General features: G+C 42.8%; 1 protein-coding gene across 4 annotated transcripts; it reads right to left on the reverse strand.

Moving 5' to 3' along the window:
- Positions 1–763: 763 nt before the first annotated feature.
- Positions 764–17361, reverse strand: GTF3C6 (general transcription factor IIIC subunit 6). 4 transcript variants are annotated; one of them, XM_083183240.1, is made up of 8 exons: positions 17224–17361; positions 13314–13496; positions 9372–9452; positions 5979–6042; positions 4120–4164; positions 2388–2495; positions 1834–2046; positions 764–1791 (listed from the first exon to the last, which is right to left on the reverse strand). In XM_083183240.1, the coding sequence occupies exons 1-8, from the start codon at positions 17287–17289 to the stop codon at positions 1553–1555; spliced, it is 999 nt and encodes a 332-aa protein (XP_083039366.1). In that variant the 5' UTR covers positions 17290–17361; the 3' UTR covers positions 764–1552. The 4 variants fall into 4 exon arrangements, with proteins under 4 accessions (XP_083039366.1, XP_083039365.1, XP_083039368.1 ...); XM_083183239.1 differs by having other exon boundaries at positions 764–2046; XM_083183242.1 differs by lacking the exon at positions 17224–17361 and adding an exon at positions 17176–17196 and having other exon boundaries at positions 764–2046.
- Positions 17362–23691: the final 6330 nt, after the last annotated feature.

Below are 23691 nucleotides of genomic sequence, written 5' to 3' on the forward strand. Positions count from 1 at the left end.
TAAGGGTTAATGGGCTCTGTGGCCCATTTAACATTGATTCCTATGGCCAAATCGGGTGGATTGAGGCATTTAACAGTAAAATCGGGTCCATCGCGCCTTTTAACATTGATTCCTATGGGAAATCGGGAGCATCGCGTAGCGGGCATCGCGGGTACATTTATGGCCGGCCGCGACGCGACCGACACGATTTTCATGTTTAACATTGGTTTCAATGGGAAATCGCGGGCATCGCGTCGGGCGCCCTTCTAGGTAAAGAGTACCGTTTAATACATTGCCCTTCAAAAGTGATCAAATTACATTTGGCATGACCAGTAACGGTTACTAGTTCTGCTATACATCTTATCAGTGTAGCATAATTATTGTCACTCAGATAAGATACACATTACAGATTGAGATAGAGATATATATATCTACATATATCCCGGTTCCCACCTCTGGATCCTTTTCTTTTTCTTCATATTGATTGCCTACCTTGAGAAAGGTCCTTGTTGGACTGAAACGTTGGCGATTGTGGCATATTTGGAATAAATTCTTCAACTTTGACACTGTTTTCTGTACAAGTCTGGTGAGTCTGGCTATATATTCCCTATTTGGAGATTATTTCAGTATATATTTGGAACATTGGCATTCAACCTGTGTTTCTGGATGGCACCCCAGCTGCTGGCTCCCTCTGGTTTAGAGGATAGATAGATGATAGATAGATAGATAGATACACACACATACACATATGTGGTTGTACATAAGGAAATGTGTTGCATTTAAAGCAGTTTGACACTTTTTATTTACTACATTACAAAAATATAAAAACATTTGCACAAGTATTTTACAATCCATTTTAGAGGTCTTCTTAGTACTCACATAAACAATAGTTCTGTAGACAGTCATACATTATTTACATAGACAGAGGTCCAAACAGTTTTTTTCCATCACCAAAATCGCTCAGAACCAGTGCATTACAGAACTCGTGCATCTAAAGGACACTCCTCTGCATAAACCATTTATGTAGAAGTCCAGATTCTAAATGTAGGCCCTTATTCTGGTTCACTCGCAAAGGCAGGTGGGGCAGAGAGAATTAGATTTGGTTGGGGTTTTACTTTAAAGTGAGATCTATGTTGCAGTGCAAAAATAAAGCAGTCAGTATTCACCCTGCACAGAAACAAAATAACTCACCCAAATCGAATTATCTCGGCACATGTTACATCTGCCCCACCTGCAGTGCACATGGTTCTGTCCATTTGAGAAGGAATTTGCCTTTGCGAGTGAACCAGAATAAGGGCCTTATTGTGCTGCCTTTAACATCAATTTTAGATTGAAATCTTCAGGGTAGCACTGCTTTAATCAGAGTCTGGAAAAGCATATAACTGGCAATAGAGGAATCCGAATGCTATATACAGCTATTTCCCTTCTCATCTTACATTTAGATTTCCTGGTATGTACATATGCAAAGCGGCAGGGATTATATGCAGCCTGCTGCAGCACATTACAGCATGTGACCACTCCCATTTCTCCCAATGAGTAAAAGCTGTACATTTGTAGTCAGGTCCCGGAAAATTTAGCTTTTTGGCTGTGCTGACCTAACCTCCTCTGTTGATTGTTGGTTATGATCCACTGTAGGGAAAGACTTGTCTGTGTCATCATCTATTTTATCAAAATGCTGCTCCCCCTCAGATGCAGAAGATCCTTTCCCCTTGGGGTCAGAAGGTCCTCTCTCAGAATCAGAGATCCCTTTACCCTCCACATCAGAAGGTCCTCTCTCAGAATCAGAGATCCCCTTCCCCTCCCCATCAGAAGGTCCTCTCTCAGAAGAGTGCCTCTTCCCCTCCCCATCAGAAGGTCCTCTCTCAGAATCAGTGTTTTTCTTGTCCTCTGTAACAAAGCTCTGGTCTACCTCTATAGTCTCCTCAGTTGGTTCCTCCAACTGACTTTGGCCTTCTTCCTCACTTTGAGATTCATCTTGTTCTTCAATTCCCTGTGCAAAGCTGCATATCATCTGAGGCCAGCTGGGAGAACTTTCATCTTTTACATGGAACCATTCTATTTTTCCTCCTGCAAGCAATATGGATTCTTGTTAAACTACTATAAGCATTATATTATTTACGTGGCTAACTAAAACCTAGGGGATATACAAGGTTAAACTTGGCCAGACACAGCAACCATAGCATAATATATACAGTGTACTATAAATACCCAAAGACTGCCAGCACTCCAAGGACTCCTAAAGAATATACAAGCACAGCTTATAGCTTCCCCTATATAAGTGACATTTGTATACTCTTCAGGAGTCCTTAGGAGTGTCAGCAGTCTCTGTGTTCTTGCGTGATGTGCCGGCCAATGCAAATGTCATATATTATATATATTGAGAATAATCAATTTATACAAATACTGACCACCCTCATCCCCTTCTTTCTTTTCTGTCAAAAATGTTCTGGTCATATTTAATTTCTTTACAGTATGGCATTTGTACTTCAGCTGTGGTTTTGCATTGTCGCCATCACCTGATGAGAAGAGAAAATAGAAAGTACTGTAATGTTATTATTATTATACACACACACACACACACACACACACACACAAGCCTTGGTGGAGGCTGCTAAAATGATAAATGTACCATTCATTAATCTAGAGCTTGGGCCAGGGAGCTATCACCATCTTCAGATGGAACAAGCCACTGTAGCCATGAGCTATTCTGCACAAGATGGCTGCTTGCACATATGTGGTATGATGATCGTGTATGTGCAAGAACACTGCTGATTGCATTGCGACCACTTTACTTTACACAGCAAAGGAACCTGTCCTTCATGATGAAAATTAAACATTTGTGATCTTTTTGCCTCAATAAAAAAATTAAATAATCCAGGACCAAAAAATAATTTTGTGAAGGTAAACACTGGAAACCAGGTGGCCATCTGGCATAACTGATGCACAGGCCTCAATGCCTTGCCATCTAGGTGGGCATCCTCTTTTGTGGACAATGTAAGGAGTCCTATGAAGTTGATGCCCATTTCTTCAGGAAACAAATCCCAGTCTAAAACCAGCATCACCGTGTCCTAATTCAGCTGGAAGAGACCACTTTTGCCTAAAGGAATGGTTTGATTCTAAGAACAGTACGATCTTCATAGGAGGCGAGGAACAAAAATGGTAACTGGTTAAAGGTTGGACAAACATTTATTGGATAAAAACATCCAAGGTTACATATTCTGTTTTTATAAATGACTTACACTCTGTCTTTTACAAGGGATAAGCTATTAAAACCCAGGTTGAACTCGATGGACACAAGTCTTTATTCATCCTTATCTACTATGCAACTATATAACTGGAGACAACTACAGGTAAGGAACTTTACTTCTGGGGATTGAACATGCATCAAATGCTGTAAAATGGCTCCACTTCAGGTAAAAGACCGTTTTCTCTAAAAGTAAAACCTAGAAGGAACTAAAAAGTGTCAACCTCACATCCAGAATATCCTGAAGAAACCTCAGCAAATGGTCCACACAAAATGAAGTAGTAAAACCCATTTGCTTTACATCAGTGCCATGCTACACCCTCTGCCTGGTTGAGAACATATGTACTGTAATTTCTGTCTTGTGCCATCAGAAGCACCCAAAAAGTGTTTTACAATCTGTGGATGCATTACGACCTGCAGAAACAGGTAGATTAAATTGAGGTCTGCGGGATCTAATCTAGAAGCCACTGCTGCACATAAACGGTCTCAAATGCCTGCAACAAAGAAAGCTTATTTTCTAGATCAATACTGTATTTGTCAATTGTCCAATGTTGTATACTTTAATATCTACTATGGTTTCTCATGATATATGAATATGTACACATTATGCTCACTGTACTAGGATTTATACTTTGCTTCAGTAGAATAGTTAGTTAACCATATGGGGTGCTATCCATTGTAGCCATTTTTTGTGATGATTAAATAGAGATTTGTATATACAGAATTGTTCTAGCATTCTTTATTCCATTCCCATGCATGATCAAGACTTGCACATTTGGAAAGTAAGTGGCATTAAAACAAAAGTTATTTTTGAGGCATTTATTAACATTTTTATCAATTAAAAATATCCAAATGCAAATTGCAGCAAAAAACACAGGCACAATTAAAATAATTACCTTGGTCTTGGGTTTCTTCAAAGATCACACAGGTACCCAGCACATCTAGAAATAAAACAAGCAGCATGAAGGGGTTATTTTGATCATCGCCCAGACTTCTGAATGCTGACTTACTTATGACAGGCTTAGTTTGAGGATAATGAGCATGTCAAAAGAGAAGTGCTATTGGATTCTGGTTCACTGGCAAAAGCAAATTCTCTATCTAATAAGCAAAACCATGTGCACTGCAGGAGGGGTAGATGTTACTTGTGCAGAGTTAGATTTGGGTGGGGTTTGTACTTTAAACTGATATCTAATTTAAGTGTACAAATAAAGCAGCCAGTATTTACCCTGCACAGAAACAAAGCAACACCCAAATCTAACTTTCTCTGCACATCTGCCCCCCTGCAGTGCACATGGTTTTGTTAATTGGAGAGAGAATTTGATTTTGCGAGGGAACCAGAATCAGGCCAATTATCAACCCAGAATGCTTGGAATGCTCTGGAACACCAAATGGGGGACATGAAGATCTCATCTGAGCACTAGGAGGTTTATTTACGAAGATTGGAGTGCTAAAGAAGATAGGGTGCCTATAGCAACCAATAATCATCTAGTTTTTATTAAGCATCTTCTACAGAAGATAGATAGGATCTGATTGGTTGCCCATAGCAACGCCCCATGTTCAATAGAACTCCCATCTCAGCAAATAAACTCCTATGTTACTGATTGCACTCCACTGTGCTCTGCATTCTAAAAGGTAATAGATGGGTCATTATGAGCCCCATCAGGCTCAGCTCTGTTCTATCTACATTACCAAATTCCTGCTCAGAGGGAGCCGATTAGTGTTTTGTGAGTAGGATGTTGTATGCTTTGCTTATATGGGAATAAAAACTTCCTGGGATTAATGTTATTAATGAAAAAAAAAAAAACCAAGAAATATGTTGACATTTTTAAAAAGAGAAATGTAAAGTAATTATACACATAGAGAGATGCTGCCAATTCCCAACAAGCCAGGAGAACTTAGAGCAGGCATTTCCGAACTACGGCCCTCCAGCTGTTGTGAAACTACAAGTCCCATCATGCCATGTTAGTTTTCCTATTAGAGAATGCTAAAACTATGGAAAGGCATGCTGGGATGTGTAGGGTACTAGTGGGAGGGCCACAGTTTGGACATGCCTGCCTTAGAGGCTTCCCACACAGTTATATTTTATTTTCTAAGACCAGAAGTACTTATTGTTTTGCCCACAGCAAAGTCCCATGAATGTGCATACAGGTGTCATTGCAGATGTCTTTTTACTAACGAGTGAAGAAAGTGCTGCATCCTAGCAGGGAGTGAGATTGGGGCTATCACTCGACATCAGACAACTGCTGTGCCCAGGAAGATCCCTCATTTACAGCAGAGTGTGGGCACGATCAGGTATACACCTGCCCTCTTCTGGCCTTTACTAGGCAGTATGAAACTGGATTGCTCGGCTATATTACCAGCTCTGCACTAGTGACTGAAGTGCAGGAAAAACAACTACAGGGAGGAGGGAATAATGCTATAGGGGAATCAGAGAATATGGGTAAAAGCAATAAGGGTGGGGCAATAATATTACAGGGGGGACACATTCAGAACATTATACACACACACACAGACCTGGCATGCTTAGATGACAACATTAAGTTATAACAAGTGTCATCACAGACTTCAGGAATAGAAAAGAAAAAAACGTTTACCAGGACCTATTTTTAAATGACCCACCCACCACATATAGAGGGCTATGGTACAAAGTGAATAAACAGTTATGGTGTTGGTGGAAAACACAAAGCCACACAAATGAATGGTTGGCAATAGGCTCCTGTACAGTGAGAAATTAATACAAGAAAAATCTTTTTACCTTCATATTCTCCTGCAAACACATATTTATCGACTTGTAAGAAAGGCCTGTCTGTGTTTATCCCCTGTATTAGAGAAGAGAACTGGGTTAAAGCTTTATTTTGGAAGTCTGTTGCTAAAAGCTTATTTTGCAACTGCAAATTGGTCTTTAAGGATTCTCCTGCAAAACTAGCACTAGTACACTCCGTCCAAGATATCAATATCAATTAAATGACCAATATATTGCTGGTCAATTGGCCATTGTGTACCAGCAATATGTCTGAATGATGTTGTTTACAGACATATTACGTCGGCTGTGTATCACGCCTGATGTCCAATATATCAGCACACTGTGCAGTATGTACAGGTGATCCGCCTGTACACCCAATGTACAAGCTGGTAGTGATTGACAACACAAACTAAGTGGGCACATATAAATACTTGGTTAGTTGTGACATCAGTCACAGCTGATTGGGCAACATGTATGCTGAACACAATGCCACACTGCATCCAGACATATATCTGCAGATAGATCTATTGCTGTGTACCCAGCCTATGAAGCAGATCACTACTAAATTGGACTCTTATTTAAATAATATAACCCATGCGTCAAAATCAGGACACACTGATATTTAAAATAGCATATATCAACTAACACACAATCACAATTATCCAATACTGCATACATAACTTACACATAGTGGAGATTATCTACTGCAAAACAGCACTAAAGCACATTTTGCCAACATCACAAATGAAGCATTTACCATACACATCAGATACAGGTCAAACCTGCCACATAACTTCTAATGCTATTCAGAAACACCGATGCTGGCAAGAGGACTCCCTTTCTACAACAGTATACACTGGAACGGATTCATAGGTGAATGCAGTTGCAGTCAGGCAGATGCAAGTGCTGTGGGTTTTCCCCATACTCTGTTGTACTATGTATACAGCCCCAGACACACAAATATCTACAAATCTTGCATATCAAATTAATGAATACAGTCTAATGGAACACCCTAGTCACATTGCACCTAAGATGTATTTTGGGCTAAAAATATGCACCCACACAAAAAGAAAAAAAAAGAAAAAAAAAAAAAGACTGTGATAGCAGGGTCGCACAGAACTTGGCGGCTCGCTTGCACCAGGTGACCTGTGTCACATGTCATATTGAGGCTGGATGTACTAGAAAAAAAAAAAACTATCAAGTATAATTAAGGCGTACGCTGTCTGGACTCAAGAAGTGGATACATTTTGTCTCCTATATTACAGTCTATAGGCCTAAAGCTGGGTACACATATATACAATCGTCGGGCCGTTCTTCCAATCTGGGGGCAAACGGCCGTTCGATTGTATAGGTGTGTACGCTGTCCCAATTGCTGCTGTGCGACCGATAAACGGCCAAAAACGCTCTTGGCCGTCCACGGTCGGTCGGTCGAAGGTTCTTTGCTGCTTAATATTTCATCCGACAGGACGGCTCCATATCGGAACAAAAGTGAAGTGTGTACGCACCTTCGATCGATATGCTTGACAGTTTGACAAAGCACGGTGGTATGCTGCATTATGAGAGACCCTGTAACCCTTTGCCTGCTGTTTTAACTAATGTGTGTTTAATGCCTCACTGCTCAACACTTTAGACGCATCACTTTAAGACATTAATCAATGTTGAAGTTTTAATAGTGTGTTATGGTGCCCTGAAAAGAGCTTCCAGCCCACTCTATTAAAACTTCAACATTGATTAATGTCTTAAAGTGATGCGTCTAAAGTGTTGAGCAGTGAGGCATTAAACAGACATTAGTTAAAACAGCAGGCAAAGGGTTACAGGGTCTCTCATATACTTCTTCTTGCGATTGTTTGGACGGGAGTACATCGGACGTCGCAAGTAAAATTGTACATATGTGTACGCGCAGAACGGTCGTATGTTTTGGACGGCCGAACGTGTATTCGGTCGATCGAACGGTCGCAAGAAAAAGGAAATTGTACATATGTGTACCCAGCTTAACTCAGAAATGTATGCAAACCCAGGGGTTTACCTACATCTGATGTGAGGTGATCTGTGCATGCACAGAATCTGTACAGTTGCGTTTCTGCATCAATTGTTGCAGTGTTCCTTAAGGTGTTCCTTAGCGACCTTTAAGGATGCAGGGAAGGGGCGATGGCGGCTAGTGTTTCAAAAAAATGAAGCTGTCTTGGCAAGAATAAAAGCATTGGCCATTCTCATTAACTGATACAATAGATACAGAATGGTTTGAAATATAGCGCACCAACAAAACATGCAGCAGTTAGTGAACAAGTGAACAGTGTTTTTTGTCAGAACACAAAAAGTACAATAGGGTGGAAAGAGGGGTTTGTTCACCACCCAGCGCTATTTTGGGATGTTCCCAAGCAGAAAGAATACACCAATGAGTGATAAATCACCAATGAGATGATCAGGGGGACGAGTGAAGCATTGAGACACTGCTGGAAGGGCCGAATGACAACTTCCGGCGGTTGTGGGACTGGAGACGGAGCCGGCGGCCGCAATCAGTACGGTAACCCCGGGTACCTCCGCTCCACATAGGAACTTAATATTTGATGTCAATTGGGGACACCGTTTATGTGTACACCTGGCCTCCCGCAGAATGTGCCGGGGGATGCATTTTCATGACGGAAATTCCCCATGATCAATATCCGGTCCTGTAGTATAAATATTGGCAGCTTATGTGTAACAGCACACTTCTGAGGAAGGACCACTGGGATATAGATTTAAAAGGGCATACACATGGTGCTATATGAACTACAAATATGCACTATATAGTCCATATCGGTAGAAAACATGATGTGCATAAAGTTTGAGATGCTGCCGCACGCCACAGCAGGGATGGTATCATAAGACAAAATAGGCAGGCAGCTAAATTTTGAAAAGAAAGATTACAATCTATTTCTAGTACAGTCTTATCAGCCATTAGCTACTTTTGTTACTGTAGCACTAACGTGTTCAATACTTCGCACCTCAACCAGCAAAATCTATCATATAAAGCTAAAGTTATATACTGCAGTCTAAGGGGGTATTCAATCCCGGCCGCTATGTGCGACAGGGGAAATAGCGGCTACCACCTATTCAATGCTGTCTTTCCCGACAGCATTGAAGAGGCAGATCGACAGAATGAGCCCAACTTTAAAAGCAATCGGCCCCGTTTTGACAATTTCGGACGTGAATTGTCTCGATCAAGGCAGATTCTTGACAATTCATGGCCGTTTATGCAGACACGCCTCCTTTTCGCCAATCGCCAGGCGGGACATTGAATCGCGCCTGACGATCTGTGGTCGAACAAAACAAAAATAGGCCAGGGTCAGGACTGTCAAAGTAAATGAAAAATGAACATGATAAAATTTAAAATAAAAAAATACAAAATTTACAATTGCAGCTTACCAAGATTTTACATTTATTGTCACATTTTTGCAGAATGTCTGCATCAATGATCCCAGTTAACTCGACTAACACCAGTTGTTCCTGAAAGAAAGAATATTTCTATATATTATTATATATATATATCTTGTAGATAGGCACTCAAATGCTGGTCAGAGTCGGTTGCTGCCGCGGTGCACAGTGCACGTTGCACCATTAAATTTACCTATGAGGCAAGCACTACCACGGTTCATTACCTGGATGTCCAACTGACTATTCAGGGTGGTAAAGTTAGAACTAGTTTGTTTAAAAAACCCACGGACAGGAACACTATCCTGCGTTTTGAAAGTCAACACCCTATGTCGACAAAGAAGGGATTACCTTTTTCTCAATTTTTGAGAGCACGCCGCATATGTGACGATGATGCGGTTGCTAAAAAAGAGATGGATTTGATGATTCAGAATTTTGTAGCCAGAGGTTACAAAAAATGTGACCTGGAAAAAGCTAAACAAAAAGCATTGGCCACCCCCAGGGCTGTTGCTCTAATGACTAAAGAACAAAAACCAGATAAAATGGGTGAGAAAATCCCCTTTGTGCAAAGCTTCAATCCTTGCAGTACCCACATAGTCAAAGAAGCAAAAAATTTATGGCCAATGATAACTAATGATCCTGGTTTAAAAACGTTTGCCCATTCCACTATCTTACCTAGTTTTCGCAGAAAACGCAATCTTAAAGATATGTTGGTAAAAAATGATATAACCAACTTGGGTAAAATCAATACTAGCACTTTTCTTTCCAAAAAAACAGGTTGCTATAAGTGCATAAATTGCACTACGTGCAGCTATCTGGAAACTGGCAGCTTTTTCTCACATCCTCATTCAGGTACCAAAATCCCTATCAGACACACTCTCACTTGTACCAGCCCCTACGTAATATACATTATCCGCTGTCCGTGCGGTTTAGTATATGTGGGGAAAACCATCCGCCCCTTTAAGGAACGGATGGCAACCCACCGCTCCACGATCCGACATGCAGTAGAGGGTAAAATTGTTCAGAATGAACAGCCAGTGCCTAGGCACTTTAGGGAAAGAGGCCATGGGCTATCAACCCTACGTTATAAAATTATAGATCAGGTCCCTGAGAATAAAAGAGGAGGAGATCGTAAAAAACTTCTGCTTTAAGCGGAGACGAGGTGGATACACCGTCTAAACACTGTACAGCCATTTGGTCTTAACGAATATTGCAGCTTCAATTGTTTTCTCTAATCTTATCACATTTATTCTTCTGTTGGCATGTTCATTTGATACCTGTTGATGCATGGATTATACCCTGCACGTTACCATATATTGTACTCTATCTCAGTACAATTACGTGCATCAATTATGCCGCTACAGCATGTTCTCATGTTGTTCATATTAGTACTGTGTAACCATGGGTTCTACCCGTAGTTGTTGTTTCATATGTACTGCGTTTTTTGGTCTGTTTTTTGTATTTTACATTCATGTATTGCACATTTTTCTTTTGTTACAGGTGTTGCCATAGCAGCAATACGCACAGACCCGACAGCGCCGGCCGGCGCAGGGCGATTTTTCTGTGACGTCACCCATCGGTGACTCCGTGCTGCAGCGTGGCAGCCTCTTCACGGTGATGGGGGTGGTATATAGGTAAGTCTTTTGTATTGTACTGGTTGAGCCTGAGGACGAGCAATAAATGCTCGAAACGTTGCTTTAAAACCTATGTTTTGACTTAAGTGTCATTTATTGAATACGCATACCTAAGACCGCTGAGTGCCTCTCTCCCCTCGCTGATATTATTATATATATATATATTTTTTTTTAAATAAAAGCCGTATAACGTGCAATTAGTTTTACTTTACTTTTATATACTGTAGGTATGACTCCACTATCTCTAATATAGTGTTCATTTAAGCAACGTGCATCTTCCAAAACCTGTGCTTTTCTCTGCCTGGAGTGTCACTCTCTAGCACAGTATGGTGTGTACCGGTGCTTAGAGTACCACAGCAGAGAGCAACACCCCAGGCAGGAAAGGGGAACTGCGCAGGTTTCGGAAGATGCAGGGTGCTAGAATGAACACTACTCCTAGACATCAAATAGTGGGCCTCACCTTTCAACAAAAAGGCTGCAATTTTTGCAGATGGACAAAACCATGTGCCCTGCAGGTGGGGCAGATATAACATGTGCACAGAGAGTTAGATTTGGGTGGGGTGTGTTCAAACTGAAATAAAAATTGCAATGTAAGAATAAAGAAGCCCATATTTACCCTACACAGAAACAAAATACCTCAATCAAAGCTAACACTCTCTGTACATCTTACATTTGCCCCAACTGCAGTGCATATGGATTTGTCCATCTACAAAAATTGCAGCCTTTTTGCTGAAAGGTCTGAATCAGGCCCAGTGTACATAAGTGTTGTGGCATAACTGCATGCACATTATGTGATAAAGGCAAATGATACGTACATTAACAATATTGTTAACAATGTTATTGTACATATCGTTCAGTGTGTATACAATAGATCATTAACCCCTGTCATCTGAACGTGCAGTCAAATTTGACTAGATGGTCAGCGACTGCATATTCAGTGGGTGTCCAGGTGACCTCACTGAACGATACATGATTTCATTCAGAGTTTAAAGCAACGTTCTGCTGCGATGTCGAGATCATTATAAAGTGTGTGGGGCTTTAACTTGCATCTCTTTCTAGACATAAATTGTGGCTTCACAGGCAAAATGAATCTAGCCATTGTGTAATCCAGCCCAGAGTATAGCATAATGAGGCAGAACTACTTGTACATAATGCTAGAAAATGAGGACATGTGTAGATATTACAGACAATAACAGGTTGTTATTATATACAGTGTAGGGTAGTGGTTACCAAACTTTCTTGAAACAAGGCACCCATAGGATAAAAGGTTTTTTATGGAGACATTTGGGATAAATATTACATTAAGTAAATTGTGCGTTCCTGTCATCTTTAGGTTCAGTGGTGGTGTACAGTTGTGCGTCAAAATGTCTAAATGCTTTATAGTTTTACCTATCACTTTGACCATAAATAATTGTATTAGATTTTAGACCACCAACCTGAGGCACCCCTGCAAGAGTCTCCAGTTTGCCCAGGGTGCCACAGCACACTATGTTAAGGTATCAAGAATTACCATACAAATTAAAGTATTTAGCACATGATTTAATATGTTCAGTAACTATATTCTGCAGTATTTTCAAATAGTGCTTATGTATCGGAACATCTCTGCTATGGAGAGTGTGCTACCAGGAGAGGGCTAAGCAGTGCCAAACAAGGAATCTCTGCTACTGGACAGCACAGGATTCTGTTAAATTAATTTGGTAGCAAATCTTCTCTAGAACTTTTTTAAATTAAAGTGGAACATCCCTTTACAATGCTACGTATGTGCTGTATAGCATGTCATACATGAGTGAGGAGTAGCAGCAACGAGGTACAATATGAAAATTAAATAGACACACAGAGGAAGTAGTTGAATTTTTAAGTATAGTAAAACTCTTCGTTAGGTTCTGGAACTCAGGCCTACAAAAACATGTTCTCCCACAATAGCACGATAAAGGTGGGTACACACTATATGATGTGTGTTCCCTTGCGACATAGCCTGCGGGTCCATACACACTTGCAAATGATGGCAGCGATGGCGGATGTCACCTATGATGTGCGGGAGCGCACACAGTCAGCGGCATTGCGCAAACACATTAGGGAATGTGTCTCATATGTCGCTCCTATCCCCTTGGTCAGACAACATATCGTCATGTGTACCCAGCTTAAGATAAAAATGTATTCAGCCTCGAAGCAAAGAGAAACCATCAACTATGTATACAAATAAAATTCTCGTTATGCTAGACTTTTGTATTGAACTCAAGACCATTAAAACGTGTCCTGTGGTATCTGGCACCATTAAAGAGATTTTAAGATGATCTTTTACCTCCTCTTCCTCATCGCTCCCCTCACTCCCAGGCAATACTTCAGCTTCTTGACTGATTTGTTGTAGGTGAGAGGATGTAATGCTGCTGGAAGTCATACTTGGCAGCAATGGTAATAACAAAGTTACTTGCAGTTGCTGGTTCCAGGACACAAGGTGGCAGCAGTTACACAGGTCTTGATTACCCTGTTAGAAAGAGTTAAATTAATTTTGGTTATTATTATATTTTTATTTATAAAGGTACCACAAGTGATATGCAGCAGCATACATATAGCACACATTAGAACAGTACAGGGTACACAAATAAACATAACAGCAACAGAACTAAAACAGCACAGGTAACAATTAGCAGCACAATTCTTAGTACACAACACAGCGGAGATGTAGGGAAGCGAGTGAGAAGAGAAGTGGGTATCTATAGATCCGTAGTGTCAAACTCATGGCCCTCCAGCTGTTGTGGAACTACACATCCCAGCATTCCCTGCCACAGATTTTATAGAATGAATTGCTAAAAGTGTGGCAGGGCAAGCTGGGACAAGTAGTTCCACAACAGCTGGAGGTCTATGAGTTTGACACCACTGCTATAGATGGCAGGTGAGTAAGAGAGCTGTAATTGAAATGCAAGAAGAGTGCTGTGACAACAGGAGGGATGAGGCCCCTGCTCCATGGGGAACCTTTGGCCCTCCAGCTGTGGTTAAACTACATATCCCAGCATGCCCTGCTACAGTTTTACTATCTGGCCATGTTAAGACTTTTGCAAGTCGTGCTGGGATGTATAGTTTAACAACAGCTAGAGGGCCAAAGGTTCCTCATCCCTGGTCTAGAGGGAGGGAAAGTTATATTATAATAATAATCTTTCTTCAATAGGTCTCAATACATGTATGAGTTGCTGAATATATAATCTGTAGGTGTGTTACTGCAGCCATTTTGCAATGGAGTTCATTATTCAGTTAAAATCTCCCAGTACATATTATACATCGTTACTAGTAGACAATCCTAGTGTTGTGTTCACTCTAGTTTTGTTTTACAGGGAGCTATGCCCTGCCCATCTTTTTTTCCACTTGTAAAGCAGCCCTGCCCTTTACATTACTTTTACTGTGCACCCTTCCGCTGCCCCCACTGTGCTGTTGAAGTCCAGTCCTGGTGGGGACAGGATGTGGCTAAAAGAGCTGACATAATGCTCTAAGCAAAGGAGTTAAGAGGCCTGTCATCGCGGCAGGGTATGGGATGCGCTGGATGAGCTGGCATGCTGCTCAATTCAGAGCAGCATGTCAGGTTATCCAGCCACGTCCCGTCCCCCACTGCACTGACATGCCACTCACCTCCTCTGCTGAGAGCGGGGTCAGCTTTTCTAGCACCCTGGGCAACGAGCATATAATGCCCCCTGAGCAACCAACATGCAATACCCCTGTGGCAACCAACATGCAATACCCCTGTGGCAACCAACATGAAACCACCACTTAGGTAAGTGGCACTTATGTGACATAATGTGTTATGGACATTATGGTGTGTGACAATGTGTAATGGGTGTAATCCTGACACAGTGCAATTCATTATATCCAAATGTGGTTTTTTTTTGTTTCATATGTAAAATTTCAAATATAAAATGTGCCCTGCTCGGTGGTCAGCACCCTGCCGTAAAAAAAAAAATCCTAGAGTGAACACTATTACCCAACACACCAGATTAAGGCAAGCCACCAGTTATAAAGCCACTGTATTTGGGATTTAACATTGGATGATCTTAAATTCAAGTTACATTGTATTGATCAGTGACGGTATCATGCTAGGCTTACTTGTTATATACTAATGGGAGGGAGTGGTAGTTTCCACAGTTTAAAAAATATGTGAATAACAATTCTTAAGGTGCGTACACACGGGGCGATATATCGATGAGTGATATATCGCTCGGTGTTCCGTTTTCATCAGCGACCAGATGAAAACGAAACTCTGCCGGGGGAGTGCCAGCAGGAAATGTGTTGTTCCTGTCTTGCTGCTTATTGAGGACCACCTGTTATCTCCCGCACCTGCCCGTCTCCAGCCGCGGCTCGCAAGTAACATCAGCCTCGGGCAGACACACCGACAGCATGGAGGAAAGGAAGAAGTGGCTCACATATCACCACCGCCAGCACCTCTGACAAGCAACTTTTACTTTATCTGCCGGGGGAGCTGCACAGGGATGCAGCTGGTCACAGGAGCTTGGGCTAAAAACGGGAGCGGATTTATCACCGGTGCACAATTCAATCGCTGGCAATATGATCGCTCAGCGACCATATTGCCATAGATTTTTGCCAGTGTGTACACAGCTTAAAGGGCATTTGCAATAGCAATGTTACACCAGAGATCACCACACTGTTTGCACATTAACGTGTTTTACAGCAACATGTCTTTTAAAATAAAAACACGCGTTAAAGGGAAAATCATATCAAATACTACATTTTTGCTCTCTGTTCACTAAATGGAAAGTGATTTAAACTATTTTATATAGGTCATGAAAAAGTTCAGAAGGTTAACCAATAAATATCAAAACTGTAATGCAGTCTGGTTAGAAAGGTTTTAAATATAATTATATTCTAAGTGGCTGCTAGTTATCCCATCATCATATCAATCATGTTTGTCAAATACAAAAATACCAGTTTGCAAAGAGGGATCCTCAGATGAGCAGGACTAACAAATCTCATGGTTATGCGATACACTGCCAACTACGCTCAATGTTAAGCCCCATAAACACTGCACAACTCACATTGTGGCTGATATTGTATACGATATCAGATGCAGGCGGGGAGTCAAGTGTACACATTGAATGATATCGATACAGGGACATGCTGAACATGCAGGTCGTTGGTTATATAGCCAAATCTGCCTGCATGTCAGCCGAGATGAGGGGGCATTAATGGTGTGCGGGAGTGCGCATCATTAACGACATTCTTATGGTGTGTACACATGGTGAGACCTGGTTTTCAATATATTTGATTTGTACTATTCGATTTCTCTGCTGCTTTTCGATTTTTCCTTTTTGACATTCGTTTATACTATGTAGTCATGCCTAGCAAGTCTACTTTACTTTTTGATTTACACTACATGGAACGTGCATCAAATTTGTTTTTTGCCACATTAAATTTGAACTATATATATTTAAATATTGAATGGAAAATCTCACATTAAAGATATTGCTCAAAAGCCCCTTTCTGAGCAATAGCTTTTAAAATATCCTCCAGAGTGTATGAGGCTTAAGCCACTACGCAGTCAGGTTGTTATACGGTCACATAAGAAGTACAAGTTATAATGCATTAATAGCACACTTACAAACAAAAATTCTGACACAATGCCTTTTAATGTACATATATGCACCTATGAAGCACTCAGGCTGACAATGGTCTCTTAAAGGGAGGCGGAAATCATAAAGCACATATGATTTTATTTTATTATGCAGGGTGCACAAGATTCCCTAGCGCGCAGACATCCTTTTCCATTATAATTTTATTTAGTCTACATGACTAGAAAGTGAGGACTATCCTGTCCATTATTATACATAGCTATTGCTCTATGGATACCAACTGTACTGTCATTTTTAAAACAGGACACTACCCTGATTGCTGTGATAAGATACACAGAAAGATAAGCTAATAGGACAGGTGACACTATATATTCTTCTGTAACAGTTGTACACTATGGATACACACAACACGGCACATATTAAGCACAACACTATCTAGCGCACACACTCACACTTACAGCATGTACAATAAACTGATCAAAATCATAACCATCACATTGGCAACTTGTATTCCCGGTTATTACGGAACTAAAACATTCTGGAAGCAGTAGCTTCACAGCGGCGGAACTACACAAAAGTACCACGACGTACATCTAAAACATTCAAAACGCATGTGTACTGTGTACGAAATGCCCATACCTTTCTCTCTCCGTTCAGTAACTTCCGCCCATACCGGAAGCGGCTGCTGCTGATATGAAGGCGCATGATTGGCTGGCGGTTAGAGTTCACATGATTACGCGTATTACTGCTGTACACGTGGTGTATGCACCCCAGGGAATGATGGGAAAATTGTTAAAACTGAAGGAGATCTAGACACTAGTATTTCACACCACTAGGTAGCCCGATTATACTGTAGATATGGCCATTGTTGCCTTTGCCATCGATGGCAATGTGCAACTGGCCATCGATAGTGTCATTATGCAATGGATGACAATCGATGTTTTACCTATCGATCGTTATCAATTTTCTTTGATTAGCCTGTGGGCTAATTAAAACACGTTGGTGGGGCTTCACATGTGATGAGGCGGAGCTAAAATAAAAGCAAAATGTGAGTACTTGTTTCCTAGCTATTTGCTTAGTGAAATTGCATCGCATGGCTTTTTGTGCCGTGTAATGCGTAGTGTGATGCGATCTCAGTAGTTAATTTAGTTAATTTATTCACTGCACCCTGAGTGAAATCACATCGCATGGCCCTTTTTTGTGATGTGAGATGTGATCTCAGTAGTTCATATGGTAAAATACCTAAAACACCACCACTCTCCACGTCACCCCAAAGCGTGGCGAGCGGCGGTGGAACGCATCCCCCGACCTTTTCATACCCCCATATCCATGTCAGCGGGGTGTATATAGTGTGGCGAGCCACCGAGCCTGAAGCGTGGCGAGCGTACACAGATTACTTTACATGTATTCCGCGTCCGCTCGCCACGCTTCGGGCTCGGTGGCTCGATGCGCTCGCCACACTATATAAAATCAACTCTGCGTTCCGCCGCCGCTCGCCACGCTTCGGGGTGACGTGGAGAGTGGTGGTGTCTTACCATATTAACTACTGAGATCGCATCTCACGCCACAAAAAGCCATGCGATGTGCGATGCGATTTCACTACGTTAGCGTACGTAGGAAATCTGGGCGCCCTGCTAGGAAACAAGTACAATTTTTTTTATGCTTGACATCGATGGAGGGAATCATCTGGTTCTCCCCCATCAATAGCAAAACTATTCTACATCGGCCATAAACCATCGACCAGATCCTACATGTGGGAATCTGGGAGTGGAAATGAGGCTGATGTCACCAAACCGCGCCCCCATACCAGTCAAACTGCAATTTGCGGGTCCCCGGATTGGGGAAGGGACTAAAATGCATGAAAATTACGCTAATCACCTTAATTTAGCCCAGCCAACTGACCGTGGTCCCGTAAAATCCAGTATTTGTTTCAGCAGGGTGCAGGGGTGATGCTGGAGACTTGCCCACCTTCCTGGAATTTCGGGAGCCTCCCAGTAATTGCGGGAGGTTACTCAACTATGATATATGTATACCGAATTTAACAAACATGTAATTTATAATGGCTTTTTCATACGTCCCTCTCTGTAAAGCGCTGTTGAATATGTATGCGCTATATAAGAAACTGTTAAGCACAGACTGACTTGGCGACAGCGTGTAGCTGTAGCCTGAGGGAGGATCATGGAAGCTTTCTACATCTGTGTGTTTTTTATTGGCATTAAATATCTTTGTGTGTGTATATATATATATATATATATATATATATATATATATATATATATATATATATATATATATATATAGCAAAACAGGGTGGTCCGGCACATCCACTGATTACGTTCCTGCGGCGGGTGCCCGCAATACGCCGAAGCGTTATGTACAAACAAAAATGAAGCAGCACTCCAGCACAAACAAATATTCTTTAGTGAATAAAGCTCAGCAACGTTTCAACAATCAAGCCTGAGGACGACATTTGATTGTTGAAACGTTGCTGAGCTTTATTCACTAAAGAATATTTGTTTGTGCTGGAGTGCTGCTTCCTTCATTTTTGTTTATATATATATATATATATATATATATATATATATATAAAACAAAATTATAGCAGCACTCTAGAAGTCCTTCCTGCTAGTGCCCAGAATGTTCACCCACTCTGGAGCAAATGGCTCAGCGAGGGTGAAACCAAAGCCATTTGCTCTCGGGGCCTTTAGAGGTGTGGGGGTAAGAGGGTAAGATGGCATACAGTATGGTCGCCACAAACGCTGTCTGTCTGTCTGTCTCTGTGTGTGTGTGTGTGTGTGTGGGGGGGGGACACCGCTATTTATACCACCTCCAGGCGCATTTTATGAACTTACACCTTACAACTTACAGTGTAAGGGACAGAGCAGAGCTGCTGCACACGCCTATTGTACCAACTTCGACCCCATTTACTGTATGTGTGGATCTGAGCCCTCAAACATTGCAATGGACCCGAGAGCAGCTGCCAGGAGGATGCGACAGGAGCCTTACTATGAAGTGGGAGATTGTGAGCTTAGAAATTGCAGTACTGGTTCTATTATGTTTGTGTATTCCTTTATTATGCTATGTTTACCATTTTCCTAATCACTTATCTTATTTAAATGTTTGAAACAGCCTATACTATAGACCTATCTGTTTTGTTAAATATTAATGCTGTATCCATAAAGTATTGAGTGTATAAAAAGACTAATTTTCAGGGCTGTTACCATTCCCTCAGACTCTCGTACTTACTCCAATGCGCTGCAGAGAGGGAGATTTTGAATTACATTTGGAAACCCCCTCTTAAAATCCTGCGTTTTTCACTGAGCCGGGTGTTGCACTGTGACATACTCATGCAGCACCTAGCTCCTGTCTGTGAAGAGAAGCTGGCAGTTCAGCCTGAGCATTGATGGACAGCATCGCTAAGAATGCCAGTACAACCCCAGAGTTTTTTGTAAGGTTGGCTTCTTGTTAGGCTATACCCCTCTAAAGTTTCTTATAACATAAACTTTGTAAACTATAGTCCAATCAGCTGTTCTGAAGAATTGTTATCAATATGTGATAAAGCCTGGTGGTATTTCCAGTGGAGTCCCCTGCTATAGGGCTGCAGGACTGCAGCCCCTCCAGTTAAAATCAAAACACCAGAGACACAGACAGACAGCATCAGAGCTACGGTGCTTCCCCCCACAGGCCACCCACAGCCCAATCCTGTGGGGAGGAATTCAGCATGTAGTAGATTCGGTATTTGTTTCCTAGCACGGCCACAATCGCGGGCATCGTGTGCCTTAACTTTAAGGCACACGATGCCCGCGATTTCCCCATAGGCTTCAATGTTAAAATATTTTAACATTGAAGCCTATGCGCGTCCGACGCGATGCCCCGATTTCCCCATAGGCTTCAATGTTAAAATATTTTAACATTGAAGCCTATGCGATGGACCCGATTTGTCCATAGGCTTTAATGTTAAAATATTTTAACATTGAAAATGAGTGCATTTAACATAGGAAAAAATGGGAAATGGCCCAATATGGGCCATTTCTCATTGGGTATGGCCCCGGCATATGTGTGTAAAAAATAATGTCCCCCCATTGTGACCGCCACCCCCACTATTGAAACGAACCCGAAGCGTGGCGAGCACAGCGAGCCCACGAGGGGCGGCGGTGCGCGTCCTCCGACCTTTTCATTCCCCTACTATCCACGTCGGCGTGGAGTTGAAAATATATAGTTTGGCGAGCGTAGCGAGCCACCGAGCCCGAAGCGTGGCGAGCGGATACCTTTCTATGTTAAATGTACTCAGTTTCAATGTTAAAATAATTTAACATTGAAGCCTATGGACAAATCGGGTCCATCGCGTCTGCACACCATGGACGCGATGGACCCGATTTCTCCATAGGCTTCAATGTTAAATTATTTTAACATTGAAGCCTATGGAGAAATCGGGTACATCGCGTCGGTCGCGTCGTGTGCGGTTTGGTATGCACCCGACGCGACCGACGCAATTTTTTTTCCGACACGACCACCACGATAGAAATCGTGGTGGCCGTGCTAGGAAACAAGTACCGTAGATTCCTATTGGATGCTGCTACTGCTCATCATACACAGAGCTGAAAGCTGCCAGTACATGGAGCCAGGGGCGGATTGGCCATTTAAGTCACCGGGAACTTTCCCGGGAGGCCGGCCGCATGTGAGGCCGATAGCTCAACGTGGCTCCACCCACTCGCGGGTGTAGCTCCACCCACAGAATTCGGCCGGGGAGTGGGACTGGACAGTCACCACAGGAGGAATACAGCAGAGGCGCAGCGGGGGTCAGGTGCGCTGCTGGCTGCCTTAGCCTGCACCTGTCATACTGTATGACAGGCAGCAGCACCAACAACAGCTTGATCCCCTCACCTGCTCCTTCCCTCTCGTCTCCTCTGCGCTGCCCTCCCTGCCCTGTCAGATATTTCAGGCAGCGTATGATTGTCCCCAGCCCCAGCTAACAGGAAGTCACATCATTCTTTCTGACAAAATCCTTCTTAGATGGGCAAAACCATGTGCACTGCAGGTGGGGCAGGTGTTACTTGTGCAGAGAGAATTAGATTTGGGTGGGGTTTTGCTTCAAAGTGAGATCTATATTGCAGTGTAAAAATAAAGCAGTCAGTATTTTCCCTGCACAGAAACAAAATTACTCACCCAAAACATTAATGTTTGGGGAGGGAGGGGGGAGAGTCACATTAAGGTTTGGGGGTGTCACATTAAAGTTTGGGGAGGAGAGTGTCACATTAATGTTTGCGGAGGAGTGTCACATTAAGCTTTGGGGAGGTAGGGGAGAGTGGTACATTAAGCTTTGGGGGGGGGGGGGTGTGTCACATTAAGGTTTAGAGGGGGAGGGGGAGAGGGTCACATTAAGGTTTTGGGGGGGGGGGGTGTCAAAATGAAGGTTTACATTAATGTTTAGGGGGAGTGGGGAAAGAGTCAGTAATATTTGCTGGGGGGGGGGGGGAGAGTCACAGTAATGCTGGCCTGGTGGGAGAGAGTGTCAAAGTAATGTGTACTAGTGTTCACTCTAGGATTTATTTAGGGCAGGGTGTTGACCACGATCAGGGCACATTTAATTGGGCATGCAACAAATTTATAAACAACCCCCCCCCCCCCCCACACACACACACAGTAGCGCCCTAGGCAAAATGCCCACAGTAGTGCAATGCTGCCTGCAGTGCCCTGCACAAAATGTCCCCAGCAGTGACACGGGCATAATGCCCCCAGCAGTGGCATGAGCATAATGCCCCCAGCAGTGGCACAGACATAATGCCCCCAGCAGAGTCGAGATCGCTCTTCTCCCACCACTGGATGACAGCCCAGCTGTCATTTGAAATACGGCACCAACTCTTGAGCCTTGTAGCCAATCGCTGACCCCAGCTTCTGGCACCTGTGCTCCAATTGGCAGGCAGCGGCACATTTAAAATATAGAAAATCCCTACAGCCGGCTGAGCTGTGCCCTGCCAACTGCTTGGCCGTGTCTCTCTGCGGGCAGTCATAGCAGATGCAGCTCTCAGCAGAGGGGATCGCACCACACTGATATGTCGCTGAGGTCACTGAGTGAGTGGCGTGTCAGTGCGGTGTGGCGCACTCGGAAGAGCTGACAGTAGCTGCTAACAGGTACCGTGAGCTGACACGCCGCTGATTCCCAAGCTGAGAGCAGCTGTCAGCTATATCAGCTGGCTCGGAACAGCCGCTGCTACTCTGGCTCCCACAGTTCGGATCCCCTCAGCCGCCAAAGTCCCTGGTCTGTATCGGGGAATGGCAGGGCAGTCTCCAGTGTGCTCACTTAGGGCACAAAATTTATATGCGTGACCACCGTTACTGTTGGGGGCAGGCCCGGCACCAGTACCGAGATGCTGGGCTTCCTTTCCCCAAGCTCTCCCTGCTTGCATCTGACAGTGACACCGCAGCGGAGGGGACGGACATGCAGGCTTTGTTTGCTAAAATAGTGGTGATACTATGTTACTATGGGTGCAAAGGGTGCACCTGTACTAGGTAAATATTGGACTTTTTTTGGTTGTCATATGAGGCATAACACGGAGGGAAATATAGCAATTTAGGGGCACCAAATTAAGATTATATCTTGCTCTCCCCCCCCCCACCCCCACCTGGGTGTGGGGGTAAGAGATGGAAGGAAGGCGTAGGGTGCAGGCATAAGAGAGCTAGAAGGATGGAGTGGGGGTGAGAAAAGGAAGGTGTGTGGTGCAGGGTTAAGAGAAAGAGCGATAGAAGGAGGGAGTCGGGTGCAAGGGTGAGAGATGGAAGGAAGGTGTAAGGTGCAGGGGTTTGGGAAATAGAAGGAGGGAGTGGTGGGCAAGGGCGAGAGATAGAAGGAGTGAGGTGCAGACATGGAAGGTGGGAGTGAGGTGCTGGGGTAAAAGATGGAAAGGAGTGAAAAGTGAAGGGCCATAGAAGGACAGAGGATAGGTGCAGATGGTAAGAAATTAGGACATTAAGAAAAGGGGAATAAAACAGATAATGTATGGGGAAAAGGATGATGGACACGGGAGGTAGGGAACACAAATTTGATAACATATAATATGGTTTCTTTATACTATGTATAAAAAGAATCTGAAACTGATTTTATGTTAG

Source organism: Crinia signifera, chromosome 4 (assembly GCF_055691185.1).
Source record: "Crinia signifera chromosome 4, ASM5569118v1, whole genome shotgun sequence".
NCBI lineage: Eukaryota > Metazoa > Chordata > Amphibia > Anura > Myobatrachidae > Crinia > Crinia signifera.